Source organism: Rattus norvegicus, chromosome 15 (assembly GCF_036323735.1).
Source record: "Rattus norvegicus strain BN/NHsdMcwi chromosome 15, GRCr8, whole genome shotgun sequence".
NCBI classification, from domain to species: Eukaryota; Metazoa; Chordata; class Mammalia; order Rodentia; family Muridae; genus Rattus; species Rattus norvegicus.
Window position 1 is genome coordinate 29,121,422 of NC_086033.1, and position 11,040 is coordinate 29,132,461.

The 11,040-nt window shown below is 44.1% G+C and overlaps 1 gene segment (V, D, J or C); it reads left to right on the forward strand.

Annotated features, from left to right (window-relative positions):
* Positions 1–2,838: 2,838 nt before the first annotated feature.
* Positions 2,839–10,566, forward strand: LOC134482296 (T cell receptor alpha variable 10-like). The segment is given in 3 exon segments: positions 2,839–2,884; positions 6,919–7,276; positions 10,428–10,566. Coding segments are annotated over 3 exon segments (543 nt in total).
* The last annotated feature ends 474 nt before the right edge of the window (positions 10,567–11,040 follow it).

The following is an 11,040-nucleotide window of genomic DNA, read 5'->3' on the forward strand; positions in this document are numbered from 1 at the left end:
ACTTCTGAGCATATAGCATGGACTTGGCCAATACTGAATCACTACTAGCTCCTCACTCATATTTGATGGATCCCCCTCCCTACCAAAAAGACAGCAACCTCAGATGAAAAGTTGGGAGAGGAGGAACATTGTCTTCCTGTTCATGCCCATGTTTTTGTGCTGGGATCTAGGCATCTGTAGTAGTTATCTTTGAGGTGTTTTTTGGTGTCAATATCTAGTCTTGCATTTGATGGGTGAGTTTTCTTTTAGTTAACTGCTGTTGCCTTCTCTGGAACCTAGGCAAGGGTGGTGGCTCTAGGGTTCCTTGAAGAGTGTTTCTGTGGGTTGTCAGGTGACAGGAAGAATTGGAGATTGACTAGGAGGGTATTCTGCGAGTGTCTAAGGGAAAGAGCTAGGAGGAATGGGTTCTCAGTCCATGGAATAGAAGTGAGGTTGGAGGAGAGGCTCCAGTAAGCAGGCTATTACTGGACTAAGAGTAAGTCTGGAGAGACTTTAATGAATGATAGGAAGGCTCCTGAGTCCAGATCTAGTAAGACCTCTATAGGTCCCTAGTAGAAAGAGTTACACACACACACACACACACACACACACACACACACACACACACACCTTCATTTAGTACCGTTTTTCTTGTTTGTTTTTCTTTATATTTAATATTTTATCAGCAAAATGCTGTGGGACATTTTTTTGATGCTTTATATTTCGTATTCTCTGTGCATTTTTATTTATTTGGGTTTGTCTTTCCTTAATGTAGATGGTCTGTAATGCATTCATACTAAGTGTACTACTAAATTTTATTATGGAGTTAGTCATAGCTAACCTTAGGCCAAGAGCTAAAAGATGGCAGCCAAAAGTTCAATCTTGATAGACATATAACATTTATGTCAAGAAATTAAACATGCAGTAGCACAGCAAGAATGAAAAACTATGCCCTTTTGTTTATTATGGAAAATATTGACTGTCTACTGTGCAACAGATTTTATCATGGAAACTTATTCTATTTTATAGCCCTCCACAATTATAGCATAAAATGTCTCATTTTCTGTACCTAGGTTTATCTGCTATGTGCCAATCCATGCTCTTATCAATAAGCCAATCATGATTAGTTCCTCGAAGTCCACTGGAAAAATGACAGATATGAGTTCCTTTTCCCCAGCCTCACCCTTCACACAGTTCTTCTGAGTCAGCATTCACTGCTGCCCTGTGGAGTTTTCTACACAGCCCCAGGTCTGCTACTATAAACACGTTCTCGCCGTCCCAAATTCTCATTCTCTGACTCCTTCCCTCTGTCTCTCACCTTATGTTCTATATGTGCACAAAGTTAGAATGGTGGAGTTTGGCTAATAAGTTATCCTGTATTGTAACCTCCTCTCTCTTTCCAAGTGGAACTCCAAGGTGGGGCTTAGGAGCTATGAAAGGCACCAACTTTATAGTAGTTGTAAGTGTGATAAGTGATGCATGTTCAGAGAGACCGTTTACCACCTCACATATACTATAGAAGTTGAAGGAAAAACTTACAGGTTTGTGACAAAACATGTTAAGTATATGTATAAAATTCTCAACCAGTGAATTAAAAATTAGTAATAAAAATTTTGGTAATGTTAAGTACATGCATATTTGTTGCATACCCGTCTACCTGTAGAACTCTTCATTCTGTGAAAATAAAGCTACATACTTTAAAAAAATCCTGTTTCATCCAATCCTTATGTTGTTGTCATGTATAAGAAATAATTTTATGTCTGGTGTTTTCCAAGTTTCATGGCATAGTTCTGTAAAGAAGTCCTGCTGGTGTGACTTGTAAACTGGAAAAGAAGAAGGGATTCATGAACTCAGAAGAGCAGGCATTGAATTTGTTACCCGTGTTTGTGTCTGAGGAAGTTTCACAGGTTGATTCTTTATGGAAAGTGGGTACCAGCCAGGCCCCAGTGCACATCAATGTGGAAGGAATCCTTCCTGCTGGACCAGCATGAATCACAGCATCAGCACCTGCCTGATGGTTGATTATCCTGTGTTGAAGACGAGGGAAGTTATGAGCAAATACGACATCAATAGCAGATCATTTGGATTCAGTTATTTATGTTGTGGAGCTTGTTCTGCCTAGAACTCATACTTTCCATTTTCCAGTGAGTGTTCTGAAATATTAATTAGTACTTGTATATGGATTATACAATGTGAAAAACTTCTGTGGAAAGATGACAATCTTAAAATATAGTTCTTTTAGAACAGAGAAAATATGGCTGTTTGTGTAATGACTTTACACCCCTAAGCCAGTCATTATTCATTATTTTTATTTCCTTTAATAAATATAAATTGTCAATAGCTCCTTTACATGTTCTGAAAAACAGAATCCAACAGCATGAGGAGACGTCTTACTGCTTTCTGTGAGTTTAACCTGAAGCACTTTCATGGGAGTTCCCTGTATTGCAGCTTGTCTCACAGTAGATACAAGAACATATAAAGCTCTGTGCTATTTGTATGTGTGTGCTTAGAGCTGTGATCTGAAGTGAAACAACCTTGAGATATTTTCTTTTTAAAGTTGCAAGTATCTCTCTATGTTGCTTTGTCCATCCCGGAACTATATTTTTAAACCAGGCTGGCCCCAAATTCACAAAGATATACCATGATAGACGGAAAGATTGACATATGCCTTGTTGATAAGATCAGGAAGGCACAAGGCAAATATTAATTCATGCTCAGTTCAGCTCCTATCCACGAGGGGGCGCAGATTCATAGCACTAGCTCCTGGCCTGAGTGATTTATATCTAAGAAGACTCATTTTCTCTGAGTTAACACTTCTTCATGCTAAACATCAAGACCACTTTCTAGAAGACACTAAAGATGGACTCTTCTCCAGGCTTCATGGCTGTGATACTTCTTCTACTCGGTAAGTAAACAGAGAAGTCTTCAGCAGTGAGTTATGAAAGACCATTATCTTCAAGGCAACACAGAGCTCATCTCCCTCTCTCTTTCTCTCCTTCCATTGCACTGTAGGAAGGACTCGTGGAGACTCAGTGACTCAAACGGAAGGCCAAGTGACCATCTCAGAAAATGGATTCCTGAGAATAAATTGCACTTATTCAGCCACAAGCATAGGTTACCCTACTCTTTTCTGGTACTTTCAATATCCTGGAGAAAGTCTTCAACTCCTCCTGAAAGTCATTACGGCTGGCGAGAAGGGAAGCAGCAAAGGGTTTGAAGCCACATACAATAAAGAAACCACGTCCTTCCACTTGCAGAAAGCTTCAGTGCAAGAGTCGGACTCGGCCGTGTACTATTGTGCTCTGGGTGACACAGTGGCAGAAACCACAGGGGGAGCTGAGCACAAACCGAGAGGCAACAGGTGGTCTGGCTGCTGAGAAGCTGCCTCTGAGATCACCTGACTTCAGCACAGCCTTCCGTGTGAGACCGAACTCAACTCTGTTGGTGAAAAGTCATACAAGTGTCCTCCTGCCAGGCTACATTAACTTCAGAAATCATTAGAGAAACGATCAAGTCTCCGGGGTCATTGTGGTGTCACATTTAAGTTATTTGTCTGCAGTGCTGGGTCAAACCCAGAGCCCCACGCAAGCAAGGCAAATGGTCTACCACATTTTAAACTCCATCTATGTTCAGACAATCAAATGTGCTGGGGAAAGTGGTGTCTGGGTAGTATGACCTACACAGAGTCCGGAAGGAAAGATGTGAGAGAGCAGCAATCATTCCCTAACAAAGACCTGTGGAATTCTTTTCTGAAAAAGATTATTATCCTCTCATATATTATAGTCCAACAACAGTTTTCCCTCCCTCTCATCCCCTTAGTTTCTCACCCTACCTTCCTCTCCCCCAGATCCACACCCCCACATCCCCTCAGAAAAGAGCAGGGCTCATGTGACATTAACCAAACACAGTGTGAGGAGACCAGGCACATAACCATCACATCAGGGCTGTCAAGGCAACCCAATAGGATGAAAGGGTCCTACAAGTAGGCAAACGAGTCAGGGACAGTCCCTGCTCTCACTATTAGGATTCCCCCCAAACACTAAGCCACTTGTCCATAACATAGATGCAGAGGAGCTAGAGGAGACCCCTATAGGATCCCTGATCTCTGCCAGTCTCCGTGAGTCCCGTCAGTTGATTCTGTGGATCTTGTTCTCCTGGTGCTGTCGTCCTTGATGCCTCTGTTTCTTCCAGTCCTTCCTCCCCATCCTCTGCAGGACTCTGTGAGTGTAGCCTGCTATGAGGCTGTGGACTCTGTGAGTGTCCCTGCTATGAGGCTGTGGACTCTGTGAGTGTCCCTGCTATGAGGGTGTGGACTCTGTGAGTGTCCCTGCTATGGGGCTGTGGACTCTGTGAGTGTCCCTGCTATGACGCTGTGGACTCTGTGAGTGTCCCTGCTATGGGGCTGTGGACTCTGTGTGTGTAGCCGACTCTGAGGCTGTGGACTCTGTGAGTGTAGCCTGCTATGACGCTGTGGACTCTGCATCTGCTCCCCTCTGCCGGTCTCTTTGATGATGATTCTGTTAGACTTGGTCCAGAACACTCTGCAGGCAGGACAAACTCTAGGTCAAAGGTCTTGTGGCTGAGTTGTCCCAGTTGCTCCCCCTGAGGCTCTGCTAGTTACAGAAGAGGCCAATTCAGGCTGTGTTTGTGTTGCCCATCACTAGGAGTCTTTGCGAGTGGAGAGTAACCTGAGCGGAATCTACTCCACTGAATTCTTAAGGAGAAGGAGGAAGAGCAGGGACCCAGGAGCAACAACAACCTGGAGAGCTGAAGGGGACATCAGTGTGCAAAAGACAGAGTTTCTACTATGTTAGGGGAAACTGCATCATTTTCTCTCTCTCTTTTCTTTCTTTTTAAAGTTGAGACAGTGTCTCTCTATGTTGCCCTGTCCGCCCTGGAACTCTACTTGTAAACCAGGCTGGCCCCAAACTCACAGAGATACACTTGCCTCTGCCTCTGCCTCTGCCTCTGCCTCTGCCTCTGCCTCTGCCTCTGCCTCTGCCTCTGCCTCTGCCTCTGCCTCTGCCTCTCTCTCTGCCTCTGCCTCTGCCTCTGCCTCTGCCTCTGCCTCTGCCTCTGCCTCTCTCTCTGCCTCTGCCTCTGCCTCTGCCTCTGCCTCTGCCTCTGCCTCTCTGCCTCTGCCTCTCTGCCTCTGCCTCTGCCTCTGCCTCTGCCTCTGCCTCTGCCTCTGCCTCTGCCTCTGCCTCTGCCTCTGCCTCTGCCTCTGCCTCTCTCTCTGCCTCTGCCTCTGCCTCTGCCTCTGCCTCTGCCTCTGCCTCTGCCTCTGCCTCTGCCTCTGCCTCTGCCTCTGCCTCTGCCTCTGCCTCTGCCTCTGCCTCTCTCTCTGCCTCTGCCTCTGCCTCTGCCTCTGCCTCTGCCTCTGCCTCTGCCTCTGCCTCTCTGCCTCTGCCTCTGCCTCTGCCTCTGCCTCTGCCTCTGCCTCTGCCTCTGCCTCTGCCTCTGCCTCTGCCTCTGCCTCTGCCTCTACCTGCCTCCTAAATCACAGGGACAAGCTATCATCTTTCTCTTAAATCCTTCAAAATGATCATATGAGATCCAACTATTTCACAGTGAGATTTAGACAAGTGTTGGATTAACTATGTGGGTGCTATGGCCTGTCCATGCTGTCACAAAACCAGAGATCACACCGTCTTTACTTCTAGTAATTCTCCCGTAAAAACTTGCTGTGTCCTGTATGACAGGGTTATTCCAGGTTCCTTTAGATTTGTCATCGTCTCTGCGCATCAGATCTCAGACATACGGTAAATCCTCACACACTTAAACATTTCACAGTTCCATTTTCACTGAGGAATGTGACGCCTGAAGAAAGGAGTTTTCAAAACCTTCAGCACTTTCCACTTGTCGATATCTGTGCCAGACACTCAACTATTCCTGCATTAGTGTGTAATTTATGCGCACAGAGAATTGCTGATTCTTATGGACAATTTGGTAGCATAGGTCTTGAAAAGCATTGTTGAACTAATAATGAATGATCAAAAATCATGCTATTACTATGAGAGGAGAATTTTATATTAAATCAGAAACACATTGTGTGTTAGCATGAAATTGTCAAAGAATTAATAAACATACGTATTTTTTACACAGAATTTTAATGTACCTGCTTTTTGACAAAATTCGTCATTTGAAATTGGTAACATAGTTGCAAATAGAGCAGAGGTAAAGTCACATTCTAAAGACATTTACATTTTAGGTGAGCACTAAACTGAGGCTTGTCATTATAATTAGCTTTTACCATGAATCATTTCTATTAAACTTTCAAAGATCCTTTGGCATCTATTTTCAGATGAGGAAAGTAAATATTAACTGTCTTACATAGTCGTGAAATAAATTATTATAGACACCCTCCTGTGGTTTTTATACATACAGATATGTATACTCACATACATAAGAATTTACATCGGGCACCAAATTTCCGACAGTAAAAAGCAACCACAGAAAGCTGACTCAGAGATTTTGAGCAAGTACAACTCTGACCCCAAGATGGCAGTGCGAGCGTTAGTCCTCCCTCAGGAGCTGGTGAGTGTGTGCCTGCCTGCGTGCATGCCTGCGTGAGTGCGTGCGTGCATCAGTCTCTGACTGGCTGGCTGTACTTCCTCAGAGTCTCCATTTAATGCTAGAAGAAAAAGCTGATGAATCAGGCAGCAGCTTTGGGCTAGGCTTCTGCAGAAAAACCATGGGGAAGCACCTGAGTGCCTGCTGGGTGCTTTTGTGGCTGCATCATCAGTGTGAGTGAGTGGAGGTGTTAGCTGGGGGCCACAGGAAGGCATCTTAGGATTTGGGGAAGGATGTAATTCTGTGTGCCAGGAGAGACACATGGGCCTGCTTGTGGATAACCTGAGATGCTTGTAGAGAGTAAGGAAGGATCTCATCTAAGCTTAGATGGTTGATTTCTGGACTCTCTCACTGTTTTCTGAATAGGGGTGGCTGGCAAGACTCAAGTGGAGCAGAGTCCCCAGTCCCTGGTTGTCCATCAGGGAGAGAGCTGTGTCCTTCAATGCAATTACACTGTGACCCCCTTCAACAACTTGAGGTGGTACAAACAAGACAGAGGCAGAGGTCCTGTGTCCCTGACAGTCCTTGCATACAAAAAGGAGACAACATCAAGTGGAAGATACTCAGCAACTCTGGATGAAGGTGCTAAGCACAGCACCCTGCACATCACAGCCTCCCTGCTGGATGACGCTGCCACCTACATCTGTGTGGTGGCCGCACCATGCTCCCCAGAAACTGAGAGCCAGTACCAAAACCTGCTCCTGGAGGCTTTGAGGAGGCATAGGTGATACAGAAGTCTTTTAAATACTGTACTGGGAACTGAAATTCCTTTTTTGGGGCCATGATTTCATTAGAAAGACAATTTTAAAACAGTCTGAAAAGAGAGCTTGAAGGAATTTTCAATAGATTTTAAGAGAAAAACTTTGTAGAAAGGCAGGAAATCCTGGCAGCCACCGTAAAGGGAGGAGGTGGAGAAAACATTAGCCTTTTCCTTAGCCACGGAGGTCAGAGAAAAAGCTAGAAAGTACTGAATGTTATGGAAAAAAATGTAAAGGAAGACTGAGCCCTGCATTTGTGTGCAGAGGGAAGCCAGTACCGCACTCTTATGTCCCAGATAAAAGGACTGCACCTGAGATATGTGCTTAGAAGAGGAAACAGAAACACATCTGATGGAACTGAACCAATCCCACAGCTCCCTGTACCCAAATCCTGTTGGGGAGAGAGCTGAACTCTCAGAAGTGCGGAGAATCCTGAGACCTCAGGACAGACAACCACTTCTGCACACTTCTGCCCACATTCCCAGCCCGAGAGGAAACTGCATAGTGCCTCTGGATACAGGAATATAGGAGCAGTCAGAGGCAGGAACTGGCTGGTTTCTGCCTGCAACCGGAACTGAACTGAACCAGTACCACAGCTCCCTGCACCCAAATCCTCTGTGGGAGAGAGCTGGGCCCTCATAAGTGTGGACACTTCTGAGAACACAGAGGGGACAAATACTTTCTGCCCACATTTCTGACCCAAGAGGAAATTGCTTAGTGCCATCTGTGCCCTCTGGGCACAGGACCTAGGCACAGTCAGGAGCAGGAACCTTCCGGTTTTTTGCCTGTGCCAAGAGTTGAAAGCCAGTCGCCAGGAGCGCCTACACACCTGAGAGTAGAGCTCTCTGTTCCCAGATCTGGCTGACAGCAAACAGGTCTACAGGAGTGCTGACACACAGGACTACAGGAGGGCAAAGCCACTTTCAGAAACAGCAAGACAAGCTAACACCAGAGACAACCTGATGATGAGAGGCAAGCGCAGGAACCTAAGACTACTTGGCATCATCAGACCCCAGCTCTCCCAACAAGGCAGACACTGGATATCCAAACACACCGGAAAAGCAAGATTTGCATTTAAAATCACATTTTACGATGATGATGGAGGACTTTAATAAGGACATACATAACTTCATTAAAGAAATATAGGACAGCACAAGTAAACAAATAGAAGCCCTTAAATAGGAAACTAAGGTCCCTTAAAGAATCCATTAAAGAATTGTAGGAAAACACAACCAAACAGGTGAAGGATATGGTCAAAACAATCCAGGATTTAAAAATGCAAATAGAAACAATAACGAAAGCACAAAGGGAGACAACCCTGGAGATAGAAAACCTAGGACAGAGATCAGGAGTCATAGATGCCACACCGACAAAATACACCAGATAGAAAAGAGGATCTCAGGAGCAGAAGATACCAAAGAAAATGACACAACAGTCACAGATAACATAAAATGCAAAAAGCTCTTAGCACAAGACATCCAGGAAATACAGGACACAGTGAGATGATCAAACCTAAGGATAATAGGTATACAAGAGAGTGAAGACTCCCAACTTAAAGGGATAGTAATATCTTCAACAAAATTATAGAAAAAACTTCCCTAACCTAAGGAAAGAGATGCCCATAAACTTACATGAAGCCTACAGATCTCCAAATAGATTGGACCAGAAAAGAAAATCCTCCCGTCACATAATAGTCAAAACACCAAATGCACAAAAGAGAGGAAGAATTTTAAAAGCAGAAAGGGAAAAAGGTCAAGTAACATATAAAGGCAGACCTATCAGAATTGCACCAGACCTCTCACCAGAGACTACGAAAGCCAGAGACCATGGGCAGATGTCATATAGACCCTAAGAGGACACAAATGCCAGCCAGGACTACTATATCCAGCAAACCTCTCAATTAACATAGATAGAGAAACCAAGATATTCCATGACAAAACCAAATTTACACAACATCTTTCTACAACTCCAGCCCTACAAAGGATAATAGATGGAAAGTTCCATCACAAGCAGGGAAACTGCAACCTAGAAAAATCAAGAAAGTAATCTCCTTGCAACAAAAGCAAAAGATGAGAGACATATAAGCATAACTCCACCTCTAACAACAAAAATAACAGGAAGCAACAATCACTATGCCTTAATATCTCTTAACATCATTGGACCCAATTCCCCAAGAGTATATGAATAGTACAAGTTCTAACACAAAACTCGATATGCTTTATTTTTCAAAGGGGTGGGGCAAATTGATTTGGTATGGAAGAAAGGATGGATTTGGCAGAAAGGGAGGGAGCAGATGAATAAAAACAAAATTCATTGCATAGCAATCTTTAAGAACTAAAACTCTGAGGGAATATAGGTAAGTTTTGACAGATGTGTGTGTGTGTGTTTCTGTGTGTATTATCTTATGTATAATCATTATGCTAAATACCATAGTATACACAAAGTTCAGTAATAGTAGTGAATTCAGGCATCCGCTGGGGGGTTGAGATCTGCCTCCTTTAGGTGGGGTTCCAAGTTTATCTACCATGTGCTGTGCAGACCTCTGGGGTACAGGTGGAAGGGAAATCAGCAGAGGGTGCTGCCTCATCAGATGTGGTTAAAGTTCCATTCACACGGTTGTTTAAAAGGACAGACTCACTGTGCAGACAGAGGTCCTTGTCTCTGAGTGAGGAGTTTGAGGAGACCCTGCAGAGGACTTGCCCTGTGACCTTGGTGCACTCAAGGACCAAGTGTCATTTCTTCTATGAACATGCTTCCTGACACCTGCTCTGTTCTTGTGCTCCTCCTAATGCTCTGTAAGTTATGTTCAACTCTAAGGGTTAATGACGTCCTTTTCTTACAACTCTAGAAGTCTTTAGTGTTCCTCCTCACATAGAAAAGTAATTCTTACTTAAAATTTGTTTATTTATTTATTTATATATTTATTTATTCATTTATTTATTTATTTATTTCAGGAAGGAGCAATGGAGATTTAGTGACCCAGACAGAAGTCCTGGTTCCTGTCACAGAGGGGTTGCATGTGGTGCTGAACTGCACTTACCAGACTACTTACTCAGATATTTCCCTGTTCTGGTATGTGCAATATCTCAATGAAGCCCCTCGGCTACTCCTGAGGAGCTTCACAGACAACAAGAGGATCGAGCACGAAGGGTTCCACGCCGCTCTCCATAAGAGCAGCCGCTCCTTCCGTCTGCAGAAGCCCTCAGCACAGCTGTCAGACTCTGCCCTGTACTACTGTGCTGTGGAGACACAGTGAGGGAGACGGCAGGGGAAGCTGCACATGAACCAAGGGTGCAGGAGGGCTGAGGGGGAGGCTCTGTGAGGGAGCGTAAGAGCTTTCACTAAGTGGTGTTTACCTAGCTTCCTGAAAAACATGAACAAATGTAAGATCAGACACCTAGAAATTTAGGAATTAGTGGCTTTTCTGACAGGATAGCATGGAAATCATTGCTAGAGACAATCCAAGCTTTGATCCTCAAAAATAAAGTTCTCTCCCTAGATGGGGGAACTCTCACAGCAAGGATTTCCAGGAAAACCCTGACATGGGACTTATCTCTACCAAGATGCCTTCCAAAATATAGTGACTTAAATTCTCCAACAATCGTCTTCTATTACCCCTCAAATTTATGACTGAAATGAGAAACATAGACTCTAGTCTTTAAAAATATGCTTTAGTCACCCTCCATAAGTTATTTAGATTTTTTCCCCTCCTTGGTTCTTAAAGAGAGTT